Source organism: Nothobranchius furzeri, chromosome 18, assembly GCF_043380555.1.
Source record: "Nothobranchius furzeri strain GRZ-AD chromosome 18, NfurGRZ-RIMD1, whole genome shotgun sequence".
In the NCBI taxonomy this organism is placed as follows: domain Eukaryota; kingdom Metazoa; phylum Chordata; class Actinopteri; order Cyprinodontiformes; family Nothobranchiidae; genus Nothobranchius; species Nothobranchius furzeri.
In genome coordinates this window covers 19,077,087-19,103,848 of record NC_091758.1, presented here as the reverse complement: position 1 = coordinate 19,103,848, position 26,762 = coordinate 19,077,087, and the positions used below count along the sequence as shown (strand labels likewise).

Sequence of the window (26,762 nt, the reverse complement as noted above, 5' to 3'; positions counted from 1 at the left end):
CTTCCTGAAACAGGAGCGCCAGAGCTATTTTTTCTACAGAGATTGACGCACAAGACAATTGTTTATGCTAGAAACCGCTGCAGATGTGTTGATAGGCTACAACATGCGGTCCAATGTGAGCTTGATCAAGTTTTTGGCTCACAAACCACTGAGACCACTTTGAAAACAATAAAACCTCTGCTTTAGTGTTGCTTTATCCACATTTTGAAACGTCTGGTTTAACAATCTAATTCGTGCGGGGTGGCCACATCCTTGACCACGGTCCCCTGCTGCCCAGGAGATGTTCTCTGACTCAGCATTGCTCTGACCTCGGCTCACAGAGGAGGCAGCAGCGTCAGAACCAGAACAAACAACTTAGCCAGAGACTTTCTCTTTGGGACACTTACCTGGAGAACAAAAACATTATGATCTGTGATGATTCAACCCAGTTATCCTGATTAGTTGATGGTTTATAATTTCTTTATAAACCATCTTTTACCAGTGAAAATAGCTTGTTTTTATTTGTGAAGCTTTTCTTAAACGATCTTGAGCAATCGTGAAGGTTCTCAAGGAATCTCCTCAGAACAGTTGTTTGTTTTTATTTGACTAATGCATGTACACAACCACGGCCTCTTCCTGGAAGAAGGGATTCTAAGTATGAGGCGCGGGTATCGGTTTCTTTATTCTTTGTAGAGGCCAGGTCACGTGTGGGATCCTGGGTCAGTGTTGACTGTGAAATGAATAATTGATAAAGCTTGACTGTTCCTAATTGCTTCCTAACTATCATTGCAGGAGATGTAGGAAAGATCTCAGATGAACTCAGTTTAACGCTGGTGGAGAGCTGCAGTCATGATCATGGTAAACCCTCGTGTAAACAAGATGGCTTTTTGCTGTTGAAGATATCGATTTTCCTATGTTCTTGTTCTGTTTCCTGTTTTCAGACCTGCTCTCAGACACTAAGATGTACTGCCTTGTTCACAATGACTCCTTCGCCTCCCTGCAGCCATCCACCTCCTTGTGTCCTTCAGAGTTGTCCAGAGAGCCTGCTGATCTGTGCACCTCTGCTGCTTTCCACTTCAGCCTGTCGCACTCATCGTGTGACACAGAGGCGACCACTCAGGCATCCGTGCAATCTCAGACCTTTAGGAAAGAGATCCGTTCTCGTGGCCTGCCTCGGACCTCTAGCTCAGCGGGCTCTGCTTTCCCCGACCCGTGTCTCCCAGACTTTACTCTGTATCCTCCACCCAGGAGAGGTGGCCTTGATCCAGTGTGTGAGCTTGAGGCTGCCCGGCCGCACAAGCCGGGGATATGTGACAGGAAGCAGCTTTACCAGCAGGACCCAGCTGTGCCCTCCACCTCTGGGGAAGAATGTCACAGGAACAAAGAACAGCACAAAGTCACTCGCTCGGCCTCCAGGGAGGCAGGGGAGGGTAGCTCAGGACTTTACCAGGCAGAGGTGAGCGGTGGTGGGAGAGGCTCTGCTGGAGGAGGACGGTCCCACAGGGGAGAGCGAAGTGCTGATAGCCTGAAGAGTTTGAGTACACGTAGCAGCGGCTCCACCGAGAGCTACTGCAGTGGCACGGACAGAGACACCAACAGCACAGTCAGCAGCTTTCACAGTGAACAAACCAGTTCGACACACGTGGAAAGCCTTATGTCCCTCTCAGGGGATGAGCGTGCGCGGGACAGAGGCGAGGCTGGACCTGCTCCTGCAGGCGGCAGGGCTCCCAGCCTGGGCAGCATCAGTTGTCATGGTCTCAGCACTGTTCCCTCCAGGGAGGCTAACAAAAACCCTCATGCCAACGAGACTGCAAAACAAACTACAGACCAGGAACTGGTGGACCCTGGATTAGGCACAGGTGAGCCCGGCATCAGGACCAGTGCCGACGGCTGCACAGGTGCAGCTGGAGCAGGGCAGGAGCAAACAAAACCTGATGTTCTGATAAAATCGGATACCGTTGTTCAGAGGACTTTGTCTCTATCAACCGAGCGCAGCGGGCGTCGGCACGCTGGGAAGAAAAGAGCGAGCAGCTTTGATGCCAGCCACCACAGAGACTACATGTCGTCCCGCGGCATGGCGAAACCCTGTAGTGCCGTTTTTACTGGTGGAGGAGAGTGTGACTCTAGTGATCAGAGTGAACTCAGTTGTGCCTCCAGCCTCCACTCCACCCACCATCTAAGTACAGACAGCTCATCTAGCGCCACCTCCCGCTCCCCAGAGGGCCACTTTAGGGGCCCAAAAGCCAAGCATGCTGCAGCCAAAGCGCCCTCGTCCTCCACGTCGAAAGGCGCCAGAGGATCTGTAACGGGGGTGCGAACGGGAGGGAAGCGCCGCACCTCCCGCCGAACACCCAGCACAGGTAGTGCCAAAACGCACGCTAGAGTGCTGAGTTTGGATAGTGGTACCGCCGCTTGCCTTAATGACCCCAGCCGCTTAGGAGCGCCGCCTGGACCCCGGCCCCTCACCACCTCCAAGTCGGACTTGGAAGCCAAAGAAGGGGAAGTTCTGGATGCTGCGTCTCTGCTGGGTCGGGCCTCTCAGCTGGAATCTGTGACTCGCTCCAGAAACAGTCTGCCCAATCAGTCGGCTTTCTCTGATCCTCAGGATGCAGCTGCTGCTTCCCTACGGGGTAGGTACCACTCACGGTCCCGGTTAGCACTGCTTAATGGTTACTCACTCCTGTGAATCATTAGCATAGTTGCCTAAGCACACTGGCTGCACATCGTTTATCCCTTATTGCTTTCTGTTGGACTAAAACAAGCTCGGGTTTGTTTTGAGTGCTGTCCTCTAAATGTCGGGTATCTTTCCAGACAACCAGTGCTGGTCGTTGCATTTTGTCTGTGTAACCATGGTGAGTTTCCATGGAGTCACATTTCTGACCTGAGATAAGTGTTCCCTGAGCAGATCACTATTAGTATGACAGCACAGTGAGTGCTTTGTGCTGGGGTTAGGCAAACAGATGCCACCTTATTAGTGCCGTAAGCGCTGAGGCTCACAGACGTTTCCCTTCCCAACTTCCTAAACTTAAACTCCTGATGTGGCTTCAGAGTAATCACCCACAGAGGCAGAATCAAACTAGAAATGTGAAAACTAATGTTTTAGACTGAATCCTGCTGTATAGATGTGTATTTACACCCTTCTCATGAGGACCATATAGCCAAGAGAAAGTCCGTGTTTTTGGATGCTAATGGTTTATTTCTGCAAATGTGTTTGCTTTGATTTCTAGGTTTTTAGGGACATATTATGCAAAACTTACCATTTGCAACCATGCGGGTCTCTACTGCCTCTATAATCACCCCAGATGTGAAATAAAACCTGTCTGGGTATGAGTTTATTTATTATGGGCCTAAAACAGAGTCAGAAAAGGTAGAATGCCTTCTCCAGGCCAGGGATGAGGTCCTGCCCCAAGTGGAGGAGTTTAAGTGTCTCTGGGTCTTGTTCACGAGTGAGGGAAAGATGCTGGTTGGTGCTGCGTCTGCAGTGATGCGGGCGTTGTACCGGTCTGTCGTGGTGAAGAGAGAGCTGGCTGGGAGGCGAAGCTCTCGATTTACCGGTCAATCTATGTTCCAACTCTCACCTACGGCAGGATGATATAGAAAAATGGCATATTGAAAAAAAAATTCATATTGATCGATAACTATGATTATTGGTTATTATAAAAAATATATTTTAAATGTAGCCCAGGCTAATTAATGTCATTACTTTATAATAAAACATGTTGGTTATGTTACCAAACTTGATTTTGAATCGATCCTCTGTAATGTTTTCTCTTGACATCGGTTTGTTTTTTGTCAGACGTGTAAAAACCAAAATGTCCCTGTGCTGGTGAACTACTGGAACCTTTTTACAGGACAGTTTCCTCCACCACTCCTGGCTGGAACATCTTGCTATCTGTTTTGGTTTGAGGGGATAGGACTTGGTGCCAGAGTGGGCCTAGGTTTGTGTTTTTGATTGGTTGGGAGTAAGTATTGACTAGTATTAAGCTACCCGATAGGCTAAAATAGAAAAACAAAGGAAACTTTTTATTTACCCTTTTTTTCTATCCCGCCATACGTCTATTGATCGTTATATATTGTTATTGAATTATTGTCCAGCCCTACCCTCAACTATGGTCACGAGCTTTGGGTAGTGACCGAAAGAACAAGTTCGCGGATATAAGCGGCCGCAACGATTTTCTTTATAGGGTGTCTCGGCTCTCCTTTAGAGATAGGGTGAGAAGCTCGGTCATCCAGGAGGGGCTCAGAGTAGACTCGCTGCTCCTGCACACCAAGAGAAGCCAGTTGAGATGGCTCTGACAGTGGTCAGGTTGCCTCCTGGATGTCTACCTGGTGAGGTTTTCCGGGCACGTCCAACCGGGAGGAGACCCAAAGGATTCCTCTGGAGGAGGTGGCCCAAGTGGCTGAGGACTGGGCCTCTCTGCTTAGGCTACTGCCCTCGTGACCCGACCCCAGATAAGTGGACGATAATGGATGGATGGACCTAAAACAAGCCATTTCAAAGGTCTCCATTTGTGATGTCACACATGCAAGAGAGAGCAGGAACTTTACTCCAAGCCCCTCCCAGATGGCATATTTTCTTAAAGCAACTGAGCCCTTAAACAGCTCATTCTGGAAGGTACTTAAACTGTCAAGAATAAAACTGCTGAAATGGCCTTATGTGAGAGGGACCTAGCGCAAAGAACTTCATGAACATATTTTGTACCGACCATAGGACTACTATAACCCCTTTAACCGTCCTGCTCATGTTTTATCCACACGCTGAGGGAATCGGCAGCCAGAACCCAAAGAATAACAGGAATTACTACGACCACTTGAAAAGATTACATGAAGTATTTAATGCACATTTTTACAGTTGATATCCATCAAAGTGCAGCAGGAAAACACGTTTCAGTGTCCTGAGGTGATTCAGAGAGACGACTCAGAAAAACCGGGATGGAGGGAAGAAAGTGATGGGATTGTGATGACTCGTGTCTGACCCACCAGTCTCTACTCTACTGCTGTTCTGTCAGCCCTTATTGTCGTGGAGCTTTTATTTGTTATGCAGCTGCTGTGATCTTGGACTAAAACTTCTCACCAGAAGTCAGAATTTGTCACATCAGATATATGCGACTGTTAGACTCCAGACATGTAGGTGAAACCCGGCACGCCACGCGGGAGTACAAATTGTCATCCACACAAAAGCTTCCGGGTAGCAGATACGAGCTAACTGGCTGATGTCTCTCCTTACGACAGCACCAGGAAGTGAGGAGACGGTCATTTTCCGTCGAGAACGTAGCACATTTCGACGGCAGGCCGTACGACGCCGGCACAACGCAGGAAGCAACCCCACCCCTCCCACTTCTCTCATCGGGTCTCCTCTCAGGTATGTGCATGACGCAGGTTGGTGTGCAGAGACCCGTTATTTCTGAGCTGTTTTTGTCCACATTTTCCCAGCTAAATACTTTAAACCAGTTGTCTCTTCTGCATTTAAAACAAATCTGGATTTCATGGCGGTTATTAGATTTAATGAAGAGTTTAAGAAACAACAGTTTTTTGGTCTCACAGTGTTTAAAGTAGCTTTACTGCTCCAGTTTTGTGCAACTTACCTTTATCTGAGGATCTGTGTTCGGCTCTTTCTGTCTTCCAAGGTCACTTTTCTAAATGCTGAGCCATGAAAACTGTTGGGCCAGGAAAAACAAGCGTGTTCTGTGCCAAGGGTCAATAAACTCACAAAATCCTTCTTCATTGGATATCCCCGCTGTCTTTCAGTCTCCATACCGTCTATGTTTTAGAGTTTAAATTTACTTCTATGGTGACCATGTCTCTTTCCGGGCCCTTCTCCTCCAACAGTCTTCAGGAGGCTCTCAGCCAGGCCTCCCAGCCTTCTACATCCCTGGTAAAGACTCAGCCATCCAGAACTCCATCCCAGGTGACGGTGCTGAGTGCGAGCGTCTCCCTACTGGCCAGGAATGGAAGCATGCACCTGGAGGGATCTCAGGACAAGGCCTCAACTGTTGGTGCCACCAGCTTACAGGATGACTTTGGTAGGGAGCGGGTTGACTGACAGGGTGAAAACAATCCCGTCATAATCCAGTTTTACAGGTTTGATTTAGATACCTCCACAATGTAGTCTGTGTACTTGCAAGAATCGATGTAGTCTGTGTACTTGCAAGAATCTGGCAGTATGCTAAATATCGCAGTGCAGGGGAGATGATTACGATGCTAAAACATGCAGTTTTTTAGAATGAATTTAATTTGAAAACTCAGGCCAGACGCTTCCATGACACATCCAGTCTTATCGTGAGATCTCGTAGCTCCATCAGAATGAAGGCGGTAAAAACTGCTGCCACCTAGCAGTCAGAGTTTGAATTGCACCAAACTAAAGAAATACATTAAATGTTTCATGTAAATTCTCAATAACAAACATCCATACACTGCTTTTAAATATGGACTCAGTAACATAACACAGAATATTTCTGTACATCAGTTTTTCTTTCCATCTCTAGGCTTGTGTCTGCCTGTGTGACACCACAGAAGTTGCCATTTTGTGAAGCTTGCTGAAATAGTCTTTGTCTCCCCTGAGTCTGTCACCTTTTAAAAAGAAACGTTAAACCACAGAAAACATTTGTTACTGCAACACCTGGTTGGAAAGGTGGTAGATTGTGGGGTGGTGGTTGTGTGGCTGGTGTTGCTTTGGTTTTATCTGTCTGTAGTTTTTACAGTTTGGAGGGAAGCTGGTCATAGCTGAGCACCATTACTCACGGTGGGTTTACTGCTGTAATCAGCTGAAGCCCAGCGGCGTTATCCACGCTCCATTTCCTGTGGGTGGTTTTTGTCGTGTCTGTAGGAACACTCGACCTGAATGGGATGTAGATTTTTACAGTTTGGTCACCAGAGTGTGATCCAACTGAGCTGACGGCACTGACTGTACTAATGTCAAGAACCCGTGAGCATAAATGTAGAAGATGTGCACGAGACTAGATGTTGATGTTGATGCTCCACGGCACATCTGTGCCCAGCTGCATGATGGGAAAAAAATCCTTTCCTCAAATTTCCTTATAGTAAACTTCCTTAAATACTGGAACTTGATGTATTTAGCTTAGGTTAACAGAAATATCTTATCTTACATCAGGGGTGTCAAACTCACACGGGGCAGAAATGAAACTCTGGGACGGAGTCGAGGGCCAAACTTAATATTTTTTGAAAAAGTGACGGCAAATTTGCACATTTTCTTTATCAACACATATGCAATTTTGAACCTTTAAATATGGAAACAAACTTATTTCTGCATTAACACTGAATGTGGGATAACCAAATTACACACGAGCAAGTCAGTTTTAAATAAAACACATCAGTGGTATTCAGTACTTGTGGTATATTCAGCATTTTTATAATCTATTCAGGATTTATGTTTTCTTGTTTATTCATTTTTCTTATTTTTATTCTCCTTTTTTTCTCCTGTAATACGTGTCATCGCTGCTGTGACGTCTAGCTTTCCCCACTGAGGAACAATAAAGGGATTTTCTATTCTATTCATCTATCTGCAGCCTTTCCACTTCCTGTTTACTGTAGGTTAAATCTTTTCTCACAGGCCAACAACAAAATAAAAATGTAATTTTATCTTAAATGAAAATGCAACATCTCACCTGTTAACTTTCATGTTTTGGAGCAGAAAAATAGCATAAAACCAACATATTTAAAGCTCAGTTTGCTCCACTGGTTTACTGTGATGCTCACCTGTTCCAGCCAGATACCTGCATCATGGGGTTGATCTGAGCTGAGGAGGAGACTCCTGTTGTTTTGTTCATCTTCATCATAATAATGACAACATTAGATGACAACAGGTGCTCACATAGATTTGTGCTGATGAACATGTCTGAGCAGCTTGACCACGTTGTTGTGTGTCGGGGAGGAAACACAACGACAGAGTCATGCTGGTTTGAGCGTGTCGCTGCTCGCTGGAGTTATATCAGCTCTGTCTGGACGTTAGTTGGAAAACTTTCTCTTTCAGTCGTGAACACATTACTGAGCGGTTAAAATCTCAGTTTCTGGGCTTCAACGACAGAAAACAGCTGAGTGAACTTGGCGCTGAGTGAGAGGAGTGTAGTTTGTCCGAGACAGCGGAGCTGCAGACACCGGCAGCAGGCGCTGGAAAAAAAACAAAGGAGGGGGCGCTTCGGCTCCGTGCTAATGCCGCAAAGCATCATGGGAGTTGAAGTCTTTGCGGTAAAATCGGCCAGCGGGCCAGTTTTAATATATTTTTGAGATTTATCTCGCGGGCCACATAAAAATGCTCAGCGGGCCGCATCTGGCCCGCGGGCCTTGAGTCTGACATATGTGTCTTACATCATGGATCGAACCAGCTGGACTATACTGCTGTGGAATATAGATGAGCAGGAGATGATGACAGCCTCTCTGGGAGGAGACTCTTGAACTCCATAATCCGTTTAGCTCAGATGATCATGTTACACATTATTGCCAAAGCCATCAAATGTTCTGTATGTAAACATGAGGTGTAATGAATTTACTCCCAGGGATGAAGCTGAACGCTGTTTGTTTGTCCTCTAGGAAAGCTCACTCCCTCTTTATACGAGGCTGGCGGATGTGTGATGTCCCTCGTTAATTTTGAACCTGCGACCAGACGAGCCTCCAATAACTTATGGTTGGTGTTAAAGCGCACATTGGCTTCATGTGATTAGTTCTTTCATTGTCAGCTTGTTTTCTTCTGCTGCACCTCATTTGACCTGTTGTTTATATTTAAACAAACAGCATATTAGTGTCTGTTGGCTGAAGGATTTTCCTTTATTAGTATTTTTGTGTGTTGTTGTGTAGGGATACAGACTCTCACCTCTCCAGTTCTACCTCAGTTCGCTTCTACCCTCATGACCTGGTGAGTCTCTGTGTGTGTGTGTGTGTGTGTGTGTGTGTGTGTGCGTGTGTGTGTGCGTGTGCGTGTGCGTGCATGACAGAGCAAAACTAGCCTGCAATCTGTTATAAAAACTAGGGATGTGAATCTTACAGCAACTCACGATTTGATTCGATTCCTATTCTTGGGGTGCAGATTCGATTCAGAATCGATTCTCGATTTAAATCGATTCACAATCAGGATTAACAAAGACTGTCAGCTCCAGGATTAACTATTTTGTTGTACAAGTTAGTTAAAGCTATGGGACATTTTTATTTGACTTTAAACTGGTCATGCTCTAAAAATGCAAATTTACATGTAAAATAAGGTGATTCTAAAACTGTAAACAGAAACAATCTTTTAACCAAAAGGCAACATTTATTTTTTCTTACCTTGTAAAATATAACAAATCTGTAGTTACCTAATAGTAGCTTTGAAAATAATACGGTCAAATACTTTTCAAGTATGTGTAGAAACAAGTTACATGAGTAATCCTGAGTACTCATTTATCAACTTAGAAAATAAATATGAGAATATCTCAAATTTCTGAGTATGGAAAAAATTACATTCCTGTGCCCTCTTATCAGCAGATTCAAACATAAATCATCTCAATTTATGGGACCACAAAAGTAAACGGAGTACTGACTCTCCTAACAGAGATAAAAAAAAGTGCATCTCTAATAAAAAGTCTTATTTTCTAACATCAAATCTGTTTCTTCTGTATGAGCGCTAAAAAAATACTTTCCCCTTGAGTTTTATATTTGGTCAGAAATCACTGTGTGTGTGTGTGTGTGTGTGTGTGTGTGCATGCGTGCGTGCGTGCGTGCGTGCGTGCGTGCGTGTGCGTGTGTGTGTGTGTGTGTGACACGTCACCTACCTCAGATTCGTCTGAACCGGCTGCTGACCATGGACCCAGAGCTACTGGAGCAACAGGATGGAGATCTGAGCCCAGAGCTCCAGGATGCTCCACAGGGACAAGAGACCTCTGCAGTTTCTGCTACTGCTAACAAAGCTAAGCAGTACTACCGCTTGTGGCTCCTCCCTTACCTGTGGGTGGGCCTGCACTTTGATCGGCTCACCCTGCTGGCTCTGTTCGACAGGTAGGGCGGCACAGAACACCAATGTCCTTTTTTTGCTGCTGATGCTTCATATATTGTTTTGGTACCTAATCTGCATCCTACTTTTGAAAAATGAAACTAATTCTGCTTGTGAATAAATGAAACACACGTTCTGGTTTCTAAAGTTGGGACTGGGGTGGCCTCAAGGAAATCAAAGTAACTCAAAATGATTATCAATGGCATATTTGGCCTAAACTATCACCAAAGTTAATAATTGTTACGAATCAATAAAACATTAATAAACTCTTAAGTAAATGGCTGAGAAGCCGTGTTTGTATCCTCCAGCTAGCATTCAGGAGCTTCCAGGGCTTTTATTTTGTTGGTCTAAAGCGGAAACATAATAGAAACTTGGACACAGGGATGGATGGAGATTTCTGATTCATTTGATGATACTGAAAGTGGAAACGGTTTTAATCTTGTAGTTTGAGTCAGGTAGCCAAGAAAAGGTGCTCCTCATGTTAATCTTTTTACAATGAACTATTAGTAAAAACATGACCCGAGTTTAAGAAAATGCTCTGGTTGAAACGCTGAACTGACACATCTACACTGGATATATTGAGATATTGAGAAAGAGTTGCAAGCAACATTTAGGCAGAAAGGAAAAAAAACCTTTAGCAGAAACTGGGATCAGATCTCTGAGAGAAAAGTCCACGCAGACCCTCGTATTTCTGCTCAAATGCAGCTTTTTCTATAGAACAGAGGTCATGTCAGGTGAGACAAACCAAGATTACAGCATTTGATGGAACGCTGCATGCTAACATGAGACTTAGAGCGAAAGTTCTTAAATTATAGTCATTTGTACTTTTAAAACAAATATAACTGACCAAATATGGCTGACTTTTTAGAAAAGGCCTTTTTAGTCCCATGTAACGGATGCAGCAGCTGCAGGCCTCTGATTGGTCAGAGCATCTCAGACACACACAAGTAGCCGAGTTTATCTTGATCTGAGCTGAGTTTTTGAGCGCTCCAATGTTCCGATTGCTCCCAGAAGACAATCAAACGTCGCTCTTGTGCCAAACTCAATACAGTAAACACTCAGTCGTGGGTCGCTTTTCATACTACCTTGTTTATTGACTTTTGTTCTATATTTTAAATCCAAGTTCGGATGGTCCTTATTAGGAAAAGAGAGGATGATGATGATGATCTGTGTTTTTCAGGAACCGAGAGGTTTTAGAGAACGTGCTGGCCGTGGTCTTGGCCATCCTGGTGGCCTTTCTGGGTTCTGTGCTGCTGGTCCATGGGTTCTTCACAGACATCTGGGTCTTTCAGTTCTGCCTCGTCATTGCAAGTTGCCAGTATTCCTTACTGAAGGTAAGCGGCTGGTTGATCTAGCACAGGGGTGGGCAATCCGGGTCCTCGAGGGCCGCTATCCAGCAGGTTTTAGTTGTTTACCTGCCCCAACACACCTGATTCCTGGATGAATCATCTGTTCAGCAGCTCATCAGGCTCTGCAGCAGCCTGTTAATCACTAGTAGATTCAAACCAGGTGTGTCTAAGCAGAGAAACAAGTAAAACCTGCTGGACAGCGGCCCTCGAGGACTGGGATTGCCCACCCCTGATCTAGCAGCTCCAACAGACCAGTCATGTGATTCAGGGTCGTTCTCTTTGTTTACAGAGTGTCCAGCCAGACTCCTCCTCCCCCAGACATGTAAGTCTTTATCATTTAAATCACTTTACTTTCTCACTCTGGGCAAAACTCAGCATCTAGTAGTTGGACTAGAAAACACATTTCTCGTGAAAGCCTTAAAGTGTGGACTTTCAGCAGCTTGTGCTGTTTTTTTTTTTCTTGCTTCTGGAAAATGATGCTGCTTTTCCCCTGTGACTCTGAGTTCCTCTCCCCTTTGCGTCAGTGGACTGCTCGCTCTGAAACGGCGTCTTTTATTAACGCAGCTCTTGCTCGGCTGCAGGCACGAGCTGTAAATAGCTGCTGAGACTTTAGACCACAGCACTCTCTCTCCCCCTCACCCGTTTTCCCTTTTCCTCGGCTCACATGAACGTCTTCTTTCTTCCTCTTTCATGAGATTGTCCACAAAAAGAAGAAAAACGGGACTATTTAATCTGATTATTGGTGTATAAACTGTCAACGCCGCTTTCTGGGAAAATCAGAGCAGGTCACAGCCTCGACGCCGCTCCCTCTCCAGTTCTAACGTGACACTGATATCACAGAATTTGCTTTTTCTTCAGTTAGAATGATCTTTTACTGCAGCGAAGGGCTTCTGTGTATCAGGCTGCAAAAACGTGGACATAAAATATAAAAATTAAAGTAAATTCTTCTGCCTGTTTTGAGGTCTGTGGTGTTTTAAGTGTTGAACCAGAATTAGAAAGCCCGGGTTCCATAATGGTCCATTTATATCATCATTTCTTGTCCCTACAGGGTCATAATCGTATTATCGCCTACAGCCGGCCGGTCTACTTCTGCCTGTGCTGTGGCCTCATTTGGCTTCTTCACTACGGCAGTCTGAGGATCGACTCGTCCCGCTTCACCCTGTACGGGGTGGCTCTCACCAGCTCGCTGGTGCTCGCCTCCGCCAGGGACCTCGTCATAGGTAACAGCCACGCCCTGTGGCGCGCTGATCCAATGTTTAACTTTACCAAATTAAATCTAAATGTCCCATTATTCTTTTAAAATAATTATTTTCAGCTCAGTTTCAGATCTTCCTGTGTTTTACTAAAAAAACGTATCAAGCAGTTTTGTTGTCAAAAGCCTTTTAACGTAAAGGGTGTAATGTCCATGGTTTAAAGCAGCACCAAATAAGTTTCTGCCTCCTATTGGTTAAAAACAGAATTACAACTGTTGTAAACTAGCACTAATTATGAGCTAATGCTAACAGGAGCTAACTGATACTAAATAAGCCACAAAGTTTAAAAGATCTACACTGCTGGACAAAAAATAATATTACTACAAGTCCAGTAGCAACAAAGCCAGGTCACCATCAGTCCGTGATTTCTTAGCCTTCTTTAGCTCCCTCAAAAGAGTGTAGGCAGCGCTGATGTTCACTCTGGTTTTAGTTCTTTACTTTTCCTCCAAAGACATTACTCTCTTAATTCTACTTCCACACTCTGCCGTGCTGCCAACAAAAAAGTAAAAATCTTCTTCTTTTGCATTTTGTTGACAGTCAGTGAACTGAAAAAGCTAACTGCTGCCCTTTATATTAGCTACCAGCACAGTTAAAAGCCTTTACACTGCTGTTGGCTTTGCACTGAGAAATTAAAATATACATCTTACATTCAATGAAAGCAAAAACGCAAAATAAACCAAATCAATGTTTAGAGTGAATTAGACTCATAACAGAGCTGCCATAACCCGTCAGCATGCAAGGAATAAGATGTGAGATGAATTAAAGTTACTTCAGAGAAAAAATCTCCACTTTTTGAGAATTCGGTCCTCAGTTTTCAATCACAGGAAACAACAAGGAAGCGATAAATTCAATAATCTGACTGAACTCATCTCAGATTTCTGAGTAATGGTGTGTCCACTAGAGTAATCAGAGTAAAGAATGCTGTTCCTAGAACAGAGAAGTGAAAAAGTTGTTATTTTAGTAAAGAATAAACACCACTGACATGTAATTTTCCTCCAGAATTAACCCAGATGTATTCTGAGACACATTCATCATGAATGTCCCCTCCGCTGTGTCTCTGCAGTCTTTACGCTGTGCTTTCCCATCGTGTTCTTCATGGGGCTGCTGCCACAAGTCAACACGTTCGTCATGTACCTCTTTGAGCAGCTGGACATCCATGTGTTCGGGGGCAATGGTGAGTGACTTGTAGATGTGTTGCTCATCTGCAGGGGTGACTTTGACCTCTATTAGACGAGGCACCGGGCACTCCTACACACTGCTGAACTGTGTGTGGTGGGTTTGAACAGATCAGCATTCTGCCCAGTCCGGTTCCTGTCAGTTTGCCTCGTCTCACTGCCGGTGTCCTCTCTGTGCTCTCTGCAGCATCCACGAGTCTTCTGGCAGCGTTGTACAGCGTCCTGCGCAGCATTGTCACGGTGGCGTTGCTGTATGGCTTCTGCTACGGAGCTTTAAAGGTAAAGCTAAACCCTGACCCACTTGTTTTGTTTATGAAATGTGTTGCTGTTTTGGGTTTTCCGTCCTCCAGCAGCGTGCTCTAGCTGTACATAATTTATGAACGGGGGTTATTATGGGCATGCATTTCCAAGGTAGCTCAGTCTAACTCATCCCCATACTTTTACTGGTGTCGGTCAAACATTTAGAGTGTGGTTTCTGTGTGATTCAGGAGAGCTGGGAGCCTCACCACATCCCCGTGTTGTTTTCTGTCTTCTGCGGCCTCCTGGTGGCAGTGTCCTACCACCTGAGCCGACAGAGCAGCGACCCCTCGGTCCTCATGTACGTTTCCAGCCCTGCTCCTCAGACATGTGTAGGATCAACAGTATAAAAACCTAATCACTGGTCCTCTTGTTGCTCAGCTCGCTGATACAGTCCAAGATCTTACCCAGTTTCAAAGACAAGAACCCAGAAGACCCTTTCTCAGAAGTACACGACCCTCTGCCAGAGAAGCTGAGGGCCTCTGTAGTGAGTCAGCGCTCTGATATCTGATGGAATTAAATTTTCATTGATAAAACCCTTTTTCCTAATTCTCATCTTTTCTTTGGTTTTATTTGCAGAACGAGCGCCTGCAGTCGGACCTGATCGTCTGTGTGGTCATTGCTGTCCTTTACTTTGCCATCCATGTCAGCACAGTGTTCATAGCCCTTCAGGTACAGAACGCGTGTTAGCTCTGGAGTCTGAAGTAGGAATAAACGCTCATAATTACAACCCAGCTCGTTACAGGAAGATGTTTTGTTTCCTCAGCCTTTCCTCAGCTACGTCCTGTATGCTCTGTTGGGCTCTGTGGGCCTGCTCACCCACTACCTGCTGCCTCAGGTCCGCAAGCAGCTGCCCTGGTACTGCTTCTCCCATCCTTTGCTCAAAACCAAGGAGTACTATCAGTTTGAAGTCAGAGGTAAGCACTATCATTAATGCGTCAGCAATTTTAACAAATACAGACTGGAAAACACAATTTCGCCACCCTGCTCTCCTCTCAGACGCAGCTCATGTGATGTGGTTTGAAAAGCTTCATGTGTGGCTGCTGTTTGTGGAAAAGAACATCCTCTATCCGCTGGTCATCCTGAACGAGCTGAGCGGCAGCGCTAGAGAGCTCGCCAGTCCGAAGAAACTTGACACAGAGTGAGGATTCACCTTTTTTTTCACCCTGGAACTCTGCTTCAGATTTAGTAGATCCTGTTCCCCTCTCTTCTGTTTGACTTGCATAGAATAATAAGATAAAATACTCTCAGCTTGGAGAAATAGCCTTTAGGTTTTACGGGACTGACAAGCTAGCGGTTTGTTTAAGTGCAACTAAGAATAAAGTGCATTGTTTAGTTGTTAAACAGCTCCAAGCTCCAAATTTCCATTGCATTTCATGCTCTGTCATTTGCATTATTGTTGTTTAGGCAGAAATATGAAGAATTTCCTGCCAGACTTGGCCCTAGAAAGCACAGGAAGTGCTACTGTTTGCTGCTACTGGTGCTGTTTATCCTCAGAAATAACCTTTTAATGTAAATCTGTGTTAATAATAATAATGTTCAGGTTAACATGAATAAAGTTGTTTCACATTGGCAGCAATACGCTTTAGTTAGCCGTTAGCTTGTTTGTCCTGTAGGAACTATTTCTTCAAACTGTGGCTGTTCAGGTAGCTTCCTACAGTAAGATAGAACTTATTCATAAATTTTATACAGAAACACAGTAAAAAAAAAAAAAAACCAAACACCCAGTTAAGGTTTAATATTTACCCTTTATTAGGTGAGATCTGACTTGTGTCTGAGGCGGGGTGTTTTCTGTGGGTCCTTCCCAGGGTTGGAGCTCTGATGATCACAGTAGCCGGCCTGAAGCTGCTTCGCTCCTCCTACAGCAGTCCTACCTACCAGTACGTGTCCATCCTTTTCACCGTCCTTTTTTTCACCTTCGATTACCGACACCTGTCCGAGACGCTGCTGCTGGACCTCTTTCTCATGTCCATCGTTTTCAGCAAGGTGAGAGAAGTACACACTGCCTTGATGACACACGCTTTAGTTTAGTTTTGTTTAAAAGTCTGTGAAAAGATTTGTAGCTTTTATAGATTTATTTCATTTGACATGGCTTTAGATAATAGTTGCTATGCTTACATTCATTAAACAGTTGTTTTTGCTGTCTTGTGTCAGTTGTGGGAGCTGTTTTACAAGCTGCACTTTGTCTACACCTACATCGCTCCATGGCAGATCACATGGGGCTCAGCCTTTCACGCCTTTGCTCAGCCCTTTGCTGTGCCTCGTATCCTTTCACACTAAAGCACTAGTTGCTAGTGGGCTCTTAAAATCTGTTTTAAATGGTGTCAAATTATGGAATTAAGATTCTGCCTTTAATCAAAATTGTATGTTGTGGATTATGCTCAGGTCTTGTACTGCTGAGCTCAGCAGAGAGCAGAAGGAGGCTCCAGAGGGACGTTTGAGTCAGTAAAACACATGAATGCTAGAAGGGACTTTTAAGGTATCTTTGAGAGAGCAGTGCATGGTCTGAGCATGAAAACAACTATTAATGCTCTCAAATGCACAAATTATTCTCTTGAATAAAAGTAGGATATTATTCACATGTAACATTAGCTTACGACCTTGACCCGAGCTCCTACAGACTCTGCCATGCTCTTCATTCAAGCTGTAGTGTCTGCTGTCTTCTCCACTCCCCTCAACCCCTTTCTGGGAAGCGCCATCTTCATCACCTCTTATGTCCGCCCTGTCAAATTTTGGGAGAGGGACTACAAGTACGAGGAAAAAGGAAAAAATAGATATATTTTTAAATTTTTTATATAAAACAAATGATTTGAATTTGCTCTCCTCCTCCCCCAGCACCAAAAGAGTGGATCACTCTAACACTCGGCTGGCGTCTCAGCTGGACAGAAACCCAGGTGGGTTTCATTTAGATGCTTTGACCAGAGGTTTCCAGTGGTGTCTGCTACAGGAGTGTGTGCTCGTGTCCCTCCACAGGCTCAGATGATAACAATTTGAACTCGATCTTCTACGAGCACCTTACCCGCTCACTGCAGCACAGCCTCTGTGGAGACCTCCTCTTGGGCCGCTGGGGAAACTTCAGCACCGGGGACTGCTTCATCCTGGCCTCTGACTACCTGAACGCTCTGGTGCATCTTATAGAGATCGGTAACGGCCTAGTCACCTTCCAGCTTCGAGGGCTGGAGTTCAGAGGTCAGTGCATCCAAGCACTTATATTTTGATGACTAACGATAGTAATGGCATTAATGCAGCTGCTAACATGATTAGCTTCATTTTTAAAGCGTTTAGGAAGCAAGCAGTTCAAGGTTTGCTTGATAAGTCTTAAGTTATTTTCTACTTTTTAAAGATTTGAATGAAACTCAGAAAGGCTCCACTAAATGAACATCTACAGCTGACTGACCAATGGATGCACGTCAAACTCTGCAGCGTAGATCCAGCCAGACAGGAAGCAATCACAAAAGCAGTAGGGCTGTGTTGAAAAAATCGATTATCCGGTTCTGAATCGATTCTAATAAATATTCATGAGGATCGATTCTTACGTCCAAAGGTTGATTTAACCCTTTAAGCACCAAAGTCGTAAACTTGCAACAATTGTCATTGCTGACTTTAATGAGCCACAGCTGCAAATATGACCCCTCAGGAAGTTACTACTTTGCACCAGAATATAGTGCAGATGTCTATCTTCAGTCTGAGGAACACCTCCTATGGGTGTGTTTATGTTGAGAGTTTCAGAGTTTTTAAGAGTCTGAAAATCGCCTCCCGCTAGGAGCCTCTGGTTGGTGAGAGGACGAGAGGATGATACGAACGGCGCACTCATCCAGTCAGAAAGAGTGATGCTGCTGCGTGGAGCATCAGCGTCTGTGCTTCACACGAAGAAAGGAAGGCTAAGAGAGCTTAAATGTTGTTGTTCGGTACTTGGTGGATGTGGAAAGGATGGTTAAAACACTGTTACTGATGACACACATAGCAGGAATGTAAAAAAAAAGCCGTAAAAAAACGCAGACGTGTTATGTATGGAAGTCCAAGTGTGCCACTTAATCAAATGAATATTCCAGGTATCGCAGCCATCTTTGGTCCAGACAGGGATCTTTTCTTGGAGCAAATTATCATTATATTCAAGAGAATGTCAACACGCGCGTGCAGCTACAGCTTTTGGATGAATTCTTAATGTTTTATTTTTAATAATACCCTAGGTTCGTGTTCCAATAGGGGTACATTGATGCAGTTATTGACACTTCCTCTGTTGGCTGTCCTGGATCTGTTTAACACTTCTGTCTGACAGCATGTTTGTGAAAAGCTACATTCTGAGAGGATCGGGCCACACAGCCATTTTAAATAGCCAATATTTCATTCATTTGTTGTTGAATGTTAATAGTGTTATTATGCTTCACAACTACATAGTCGTGTAATTAAGGTAACGGGGAAAAAAAGAAGAATTCACTCACCCGAATTGGTGTGTCGAATCGAATCGCGTTAACCGATTCTAAATCTTGAGAATCGGAATCGAATCGATTCTTGAAATTTGAATCAATACACAGCTCTAGAAAGCAGTGTAAAACATCTGGAAAAAATGTCACATGCAGATAAACGTACGTCATTTCCTGTGAAACTCCTAATCCCGACAAAACAGAAAATAAACCGGACCATTTTGGATACATTCATCCGTCCTCCTCCTTGCTTGTTATTGTGTGGACCTCTGACATCACGCGTGGGGTTGCAACTCTCCTGTGATTTTGTGACTTTTTGGGACCACCGGCATGGAACGCTCGGTTAGACGCGGGTAAACTTCCACTATTACGTTACACGCCGCTTTCACATCCAGTAGAGGCGTCGCCTGGCATACTAGGAGGGCAGAGCTGCTGCAGTGACTGATAACCCAGCTGCTCGAAGATTCTTGGCAGAGAATCGAGCCGCTAACAAACACAAACATGCACACTGCTCGGATGGAGAAACAGCAGCGCGCTTCCTAGTCTGGGTGAATTCTCTCAGCCTCCTTCACCAGAGGAAGAGAGGAGGAAGGATTTTGGGAGGAGGCGAGCGGCTTGGAGCCGTAATGGCTCGTGGGTCGCCGAGGCAGTCGGTGCTGAGACAGCTGGAGGTATGGCCAAGATTCGGGTGCTGTGTGACATGGTACCAGCTAACATCACACAACACTGCTTAGCCAATCGCCATGGCTGATTCAAATTCAAATGCAGACCTTTAACCTGAAGAGGGCGCCACACTGACAGTTTTATGTAGAATATTTATGTTTTATATAAGGTTCACTAAAATGCCAAAATGATGACTACACATGTCAAACAGCACTATTAGACACTCAATTATACAGTTTATCAGTTTACCCTTTGATTAAAACAGAAGTTTGGATTGATTAAACTAAATGAGCATTATTAGCCAGTTCTTTGGCAGTCTCAGACAAATAACATTCCACCATTCCGGATTCTTGCGGCTGTGGGAAACACCTGGCTGTGACGGTAAATGAGGCGTTTCTTTAACAACAAACCTGCTGAGCATGTGATGCTCTGACCTTTCTACAGAAAACAGGTGCTCCTTTGAGCATGATCACTTTTCTCTCTGCAGCTTTATCAGTACACCTGAATAGTTTTGTGAGCTTTTCTTTTTGTAGTGTTTCTTTAACATGCCAGTGTGCAGCTTAATGTTATTTGTGCATTTGGTACAACAATGATTGTGAGTACCAGTTGTTCTAGTAAATTGTTGGAGCTTTTTATTCTTCATTGTGTTATTTAGTGTTACAACTTGTTCTTGGGTTACTTTGTACTACTGGATCATTTCCGAGGTTTATTTGTGGATTACTAATCATTAAAATCTTTGGTTAGTTGCTTTTTTCTTTGTAAAAATGGGAAACTGTGGGGCCTTTTCCTATAACTACAGGGACTGGTGTTGGACCAGCATGCCCAGGGTGGGCCTCTGGTTTTATGGTGGTTTATTGTCAAACTGAACAAACTGTAGAAAAATGCAACTTTCAGGTTTTTGTAAATTAAACTTTTGTCTTTGTACAAAATGTTGAATTTGCATGAACGGGTTTTTATTTTGACAAACAAGGAAGTCACCACTACAGTAAGCTCTGTAGGGTTAGGGTTAGATAACCGCCACGGAAATCTGCTGGCTTCTACAGGTTAGGGATTTAGCCGGGCTGCATCAGATCAGGAATATTATTACATAGTTTGTTCCCCGTCTTCAGGAACCTACTGTCAGCAGCGAGAGGTGGAAGCAATCACTGAAGGAGTGGAGGAAGACGAGGGCTGCTGCTGCTGCGAGCCGGGTCATCTTCCTCACGTCCTGTCATTCAATGCTGCTTTTGGCCAGCGCTGGCTCTCCTGGGAGGTGCTGGTCACCAAATACGTTCTAGAGGGCTACAGCATCACTGACAACAGCGCCGCCTCCATGCTTCAGGTGTTTGACCTGCGACGCATCCTCACCACCTACTACGTCAAGGTTCGTAGATTCACAGTCTGTTTTTCAGATTATCTGAGTTAAACGACTAACTGTACCATCTCTTCCTGCACTCAGGGTATCATCTACTACGTGGTTGCTTCGCCCAAGTTGGAGGAGTGGCTGGCTAATGAGACCATGAAAGAGGGTCTGAGAGGGTGTGGAGAGAGGAACTATGTCGACCTGGATCCTACTTTTAATCCCAACATTGACGAGGATTACGACCATCGGCTCGCTGGAATCTCCAGGGACAGTTTTTGTGGCGTCTACTTGAGTTGGATACAATACTGCAACTCTCGAAGGACCAAGGTACCGCTGGCATCAGTAATTCATCTCTGCCTCTGAGTAGTTAGGCTAATTTAGATGACTGGAGGGATTATTCTTCTGTTTTAATCCAGTAATAGACATAAAAGAAGGTTACACTGGTGTCTCCTGTCTCTGTCCCTGTAGCCACTGGACAGTGAGAAGGACTCGTCTCTGGTGCTGCTCTGCTTCGGCCTCTGTGTGCTGGGAAGGAGAGCTCTGGGAACGGCTGCGCATCACATGTCCAGGTTATCTATTAATCTTTATAGCGACGAGCAAATCTTTTCTGCCACTCATCTTTTGCAGGTCTTTCTAGTGATGCAAGCGAAGCTCTTGGTATTTAAAGAGTAATGAATGAAGCTGACGTGATTTATTTCTGCTTTCCTACCCAGCAACCTGGAGTCCTTCCTGTATGGACTTCATGCATTATTTAAAGGAGATTTCCGCATCTCGTCAGTGCGGGACGAGTGGATCTTCGCAGACATGGAACTGCTCAGGAAGGTCGTTGTACCTGGAATCCGGATGTCTCTTAAATTGCACCAGGTGAGACGCTGCAGGAGTTTGTGAAGGAGGAAATGAACAGATCGTCTTTTAAAGAGCAAGTCACCCCCAAATCAGCTATTTTTTTCTGATAAACTATATAAATGCGTGTCTAATCGTGCTGCAGACACGTGTAGTCAATAGTTTTGCACTTTAGTGCATTTTAGTTAAAATTTAAATTTTCTGCCTGAAACTGTCAGTGTTGTGCCGTTGTCAGGTAAAAACTCTTCACTGCATTTGAATTTAAATCTGCCACCGCTATTGGCTAAGAGGTATGATGTATGAGCTATGATGTAAACTGGTACATTATGATGTCACAATGTCGTGAGTGTGTGCATTTTTTAGTGGCTCCACCCTCTCGGTCTGCTAGGCAACCGCATTTGTTGCATTTTTCAAACATGAAGTGGGAGTGAAGTACGCTTCTTGTAAGGGGTGACTTGCTCTTTAAGTCAACTGACGTGGGACGATCTGATCGTTGTTCGTCTCTCTCAGGACCACTTCACGTCCCCTGATGAGTACGATGAGCCAGCTGTCCTTTATGAGGCCATCTCCTCCCACCAGGAGAACCTGGTCATCGCACACGAGGGCGACCCAGCCTGGAGGAGCGCGGTGCTGTCCAACTCCCCGTCGCTCCTCGCTCTGCGCCACGTCCTGGATGAAGGCACAAACGAGTACAAAATCATTATGCTCAATCGGAGATACCTCAGCTTTCGGGTCATCAAGGTGGGACTGAGATAACTGTTTCAAAGGCTGCAATGGTCTCTTGTTCTAGAATAATGAGTGGGATCTTGTGTCGTAGGTGAATAAAGAGTGTGTCCGAGGCCTTTGGGCCGGACAGCAGCAGGAGCTGGTGTTTCTCAGGAACAGAAACCCAGAGCGGGGCAGCATCCAAAACGCCAAGCAGGCTCTTCGCAACATGATCAATTCTTCCTGCGACCAGCCCATCGGCTATCCCATCTACGTGTCTCCGCTGACCACATCCTACTGCAATTCACACCCACAGCTCGGACACGTCCTGGGGGGGCCCATCAGCATCGCGAACATCCGCAACTTTGTCGTCGGCACCTGGCACAGGTTTGGAGCTCAGCTGCTACGGTTCTGGGAGCGCAACTGAGAAAAGATAAAATTGGGTGACATTTTGGTCCGAGCGTGATTGTTAAGGGGTAAACTGAGGTTAAATGAAGGAATTGGTTTATTCACAGGTTACGGAAAGGCTGCGGCGCAGGCTGTAACAGTGGAGGGAATATCGAGGATTCAGACGCAGGCGGTCTGTCGTGTGGCAGCGGAAACGGGACAGGCGCTGACTCTCATCAGAGCTCGGTGTCACACGGCGGAACCTCTGGACCTGCTCCTCTGCACTCGTATCCACCACATTCTCTGGGTGAGGACTTTTAGATCAGTGGTCCATTTCAGAAATTCATCAAAGGAATTCATGCAACTCAACATTTTATGTTGAGAAATAATGGAAGTATGGTGCTTTAAATTCCTAACTTTACAGGGATTTCTTTGTGTATTTTAGTGGATTTATTAATATATTTTAATGGTCTTATCTCTGTCCTATTGTGTTGCATTTTATTGGTGTACAGTGCTTTGTTTGTCCATTTTGGCCATGTGAAAGTGCTCTATAAATAAAGTTGATTTGATTTGATGTCCAGGCACCAGTCAGAGTTCCCAGTCAGTTCAGTCTGGTTTGGTTCGCCACTCTCCTGCCCGAGCCTCGATGGTCAGCCAGTCTTCATCGTACCGCTACAGCAGCAGCCGGCACTCCTCCCTGCGCACCTCTGCCACCGGCCTGGAGCCCTGCCGCCGTTCCTCCACCAGCCAGCTGTCTCTGCGCACGCTGCCCACTTCCCTGCAGCTCCGGCTGGGCTCCAGCTCTGACCCAGCCGGCCCCTCATCCTCCCTCTCCAGCCACAGCATCCCCCCATGTAAACGTCACACGCTGGTGGGCCTCTTGGGCAATGACGGTGTGTGCAGCACCGTGACAGATCCCCTTAGCCAGCTTCATCACCATCATTACCACCCACAGCAGCACAACCCCACTGTCTCCACCGTACGGAGAGATGACATCTCCTACAGAGTACAGGTTTGTAGACCTGTTAGGGTGTGTGTGTGTGTGTGTGCGTGCGTGCATGCGTGCGTGCATGCGTGCGTGCGTGTGTGTGTGTGTGGCCGTAGGGCATCATTATTGCATTCTCTCTGACATTTCCTTCCCACTGCTGAGGTTCTGTGGTGTCTCTCAGATTGTGGATGTGAGTCAGGTGCTGGAGAGCATCAACCTACCGAAGCGGAAGGAGCTGCAGTGGCCTGACGAGACCATGAGACTGAGGGCAGGACGGACCTGCTGGAGAGACTGGAGCCCAGCTGAGGGCATGGAAGGACATGTAAGTGTGCTCTAACAGCTGTAACACACTGGCATCCACATGTTTCAAGTAAAGTTTTAGAATTTTACATTTCTTCCGATGTTCTCATTGCAAATTTGAACTGTTCACCAACAGAATTATGCCATGCATAGAATAGAAAAGAATAGAATAGAATAGAATTTATTGTAGTTGCTGCAGGAGCATCTAAATTGCGGGTGGTCCGCCCACAAGGACACAGGACATAAGAACATAGCATAAGATTATGCACACAAAAGTTACGCTTTCATTAAAATGTAGAAGAGAAAGCCTCTGTTATGATTCGGTATCTATTGACTTCCTCATTAACGGCCAAGGTTACGCAGGACTTTTTCCTTATGGTTTTTTATCTGGGATCGGTCACTCTGAGTTTAACATACAGGCTAAACATGAAAAAAGTCTTCTACTCCTACTTCCTGCATTTGCTTCTAATGGAAAATCGACAGGGAAATATTAAGATTAGAAAAGCCTGACAGATCTACGTCACACTGAAAATTAGCATTCATGGACTCACTCATCTTGACTCGCGGCGGGGAAGGCTGTTGTTGGTTTAGCGTCCAGGAGAGAGCCGAGCATGTCGCAGCTAGTGCAAGCTAACTGTTAGCATTAGCATCTCCACCGCACGGCAGAACTCCTCCAGGCCTTTTTTTCACAGAAAATGACTCACAAGACTTTCCTTCAGACTGCAGATGTTTTGATAAAACAAGTGAATGAGAGCTTTAAGTAATTAATGCTTCTCGTATTTGATTGAACCCTTCTTTATCACTAATGTGCCCTCTGTGCTCCCCCACCCCTGCAGGTGATTCACCGGTGGGTGCCTTGTAGCCGAGAACCAGTCAGCCGCTCCCATATCAACAAAACCATCCTGCTGGTACAGGTGGACGATAAGCTAGTTCCCATTATTGAGACTGGTATCATTGAGTTGGGTGCAGAGGTTTGAGCCTAGCAAAAACACCCCACACACACACTACGCACACACTCTTCTTAGGATGCAGCCAGACCCTCCTTGCCTTCAGCAGGAAACTTCAGCCTGCAGGTAAACAGGAAGTGGGAGCTGCTCCTCCTCCTCCTCCCCTCTCTGCTCCTGATGCCGAGGAGGAATGGAAGCCAGGGAAACATGCAACAATAAGCAGAGTAGACATTTCTCCGACATGCTTTACTGCATCAGCACCCATCCACAGTATCTGCCTTGCATCGCGTCTCAGAAATGCTGCATGACAGTAAACAACCTTTATGTTAACTTAGTTCTTGCTAATGATGATTCATTTCTATGCATTACATCAGCAGAAACTTTTTTGGGGGGGTGGGCTGACAAAGCTGACTGTAAGAACCGTGTGGAGATTTAGCTTTTGTTTTATAAATCCTTTAATATTTTGCCAAATAAGTTTGTTCAATATTTGCCATGTTTCACACACGTGAACACTTTTTCTTTTTTTTTTCTTTCTTTTTTTGGCTGCCAAGACTGTAGAGGAAGTTGTGGTGCAGAATGGACACAAAGTCAGAGACTGGACGATGTTGTCCTCCACAATCTCTGCGTGATTGTTGTCATTCCTTTTAGGATTCCTTTGAATTTTGCAAGATTAATTTGCGCTAAGAAACTTGCACTATTTTTTTATTTACAGTGATGCACTACAATCTCTAAATAATATCACATTTTATTTATTACAGACTCTGAATGGCCATGGTTACAGATGCCTTGGGAATGAAAAAATGCAATCATTATTCTGTTTTCAGCCATCTTTGTTTTAATGTCTTTTGTTTGATAAACTTGAAAATAACTTTTTACTGTATATGGATTTAACTATACATAAATATATATTTACACAAATATATATAATGTCTATGTATAAAATATTTTCTTTTCAATATTTATTATTGTGAACATAGTATTTACACTTTGTTACATCTTTTTTTCTCCTTTTTGGACAAAGGTTAATGTATTAAGGACCATCAGATGAAACAAAGATCCTGCTTTTTTTGATGGACTGTTTCACTATTTAACTTAATTCTTTTCTATATGGAAAAATAAAAGTTTGATTTAATAATGTCTTTATTTTGACTCTTTCCGTGATTTTGTAGAAGAACGTTAAATACAAGCGAAACTCAAATAATTATAATGTGGTGCAAAAGTTTGTCAGTAATTCCACTTAAAAGGTGAAACTAATATATGGGATAGATTCATTCCATGCCAAGCCAGATGTTTCAGGCCTCTATTATAATTATTACAGATTATGAAAACTCCACATTCAAAATTTCAGACAATTAGAATATTGTGAAAAGGTTTAATATCAGCCAATGAATCTAAAACATCTGCAAAGGGTTCCTGAGCCTTTAGATGGTCTCTCAGTCCAAGTTGACTTACTGACATAAATTAACTTTTTTTACAATTTTCAAAATGTTCTAGTTTCACCTGTATGATCAGCACACACTCTGACAATCTGAGAATTTAAACAAAGGCAAACTGAGTTAAAGTTGAATAAAAAAAAACAATCATTTTGTTTTCTGGTTAAACATTAGAGGTGGGAAAAATTATCGATTCTAAGATGCATCGCGATTCAGCCATGCATGATTCTGCATCGATGCAGCAACGTGACATAATGAGATTTTCTCCCTATGTCTATGTTCTGGACGTGCGAGGACAATAAAGTTTTGAGGTTTTACAGCTAATTCTGAGGGCAGAGTTGCAATGACATGCGCACTGCGTTGCCCTAGCGCCAATTTAAAACAGAAAAGGCGGACAGGGATACAGGACGAACATTACCAGTAATCAAAGATGTACCCGTTACATTTAAATCGGATGTCTGGGCTAATTTCGGTTTTGGGATCCTGGATGTGAAAGAATCACTTAACACAGTATTTGTTTACTATTTTTAAGTTCAGTAATATTCTATCTTAAAGCTGCTCTACAGAAAACATTATTTCTTATATTATTTAAGTAATTATAGGCAGCACACTTAAAAAATTGTTGCTCACTATAGTGAATAGATGAATGTTCTGTTTTTCAGGGATATCGAAATAAAAAAGAAATTGAAAACTATTCT

The 26,762-nt window shown here is 44.4% G+C and overlaps 1 protein-coding gene across 2 annotated transcripts in view; it reads left to right on the top strand.

Moving 5' to 3' along the window:
• Positions 1-24,888, top strand: part of pcnx1 (pecanex 1) — a 29,959-nt gene extending 5,071 nt beyond the window's left edge. Inside the window, exons 5-36 of one of the 2 annotated variants that reach the window (XM_015969162.3) lie at positions 772-837; positions 921-2,609; positions 5,212-5,341; positions 5,809-6,002; positions 8,527-8,620; positions 8,791-8,848; positions 9,746-9,963; positions 11,139-11,292; positions 11,597-11,629; positions 12,356-12,527; positions 13,624-13,734; positions 13,923-14,014; positions 14,227-14,333; positions 14,414-14,519; positions 14,612-14,704; positions 14,799-14,949; positions 15,032-15,173; positions 15,841-16,018; positions 16,187-16,295; positions 16,653-16,782; positions 16,868-16,926; positions 17,006-17,221; positions 20,229-20,482; positions 20,558-20,788; positions 20,930-21,030; positions 21,175-21,325; positions 21,815-22,045; positions 22,122-22,396; positions 22,525-22,703; positions 22,978-23,408; positions 23,566-23,706; positions 24,521-24,888. In XM_015969162.3, coding sequence (XP_015824648.3) covers positions 772-837; positions 921-2,609; positions 5,212-5,341; positions 5,809-6,002; positions 8,527-8,620; positions 8,791-8,848; positions 9,746-9,963; positions 11,139-11,292; positions 11,597-11,629; positions 12,356-12,527; positions 13,624-13,734; positions 13,923-14,014; positions 14,227-14,333; positions 14,414-14,519; positions 14,612-14,704; positions 14,799-14,949; positions 15,032-15,173; positions 15,841-16,018; positions 16,187-16,295; positions 16,653-16,782; positions 16,868-16,926; positions 17,006-17,221; positions 20,229-20,482; positions 20,558-20,788; positions 20,930-21,030; positions 21,175-21,325; positions 21,815-22,045; positions 22,122-22,396; positions 22,525-22,703; positions 22,978-23,408; positions 23,566-23,706; positions 24,521-24,661 — 6,437 coding nt within the window. In that variant the 3' untranslated portion in view covers positions 24,662-24,888. Of the gene's footprint in view, positions 1-771; positions 838-920; positions 2,610-5,211; positions 5,342-5,808; positions 6,003-8,526; positions 8,621-8,790; positions 8,849-9,745; positions 9,964-11,138; positions 11,293-11,596; positions 11,630-12,355; positions 12,528-13,623; positions 13,735-13,922; positions 14,015-14,223; positions 14,334-14,413; positions 14,520-14,611; positions 14,705-14,798; positions 14,950-15,031; positions 15,174-15,840; positions 16,019-16,186; positions 16,296-16,652; positions 16,783-16,867; positions 16,927-17,005; positions 17,222-20,228; positions 20,483-20,557; positions 20,789-20,929; positions 21,031-21,174; positions 21,326-21,814; positions 22,046-22,121; positions 22,397-22,524; positions 22,704-22,977; positions 23,409-23,565; positions 23,707-24,520 lie in introns of both variants that reach the window. The other variant, XM_015969161.3, reaches the window with a different exon arrangement.
• Positions 24,889-26,762: the final 1,874 nt, after the last annotated feature.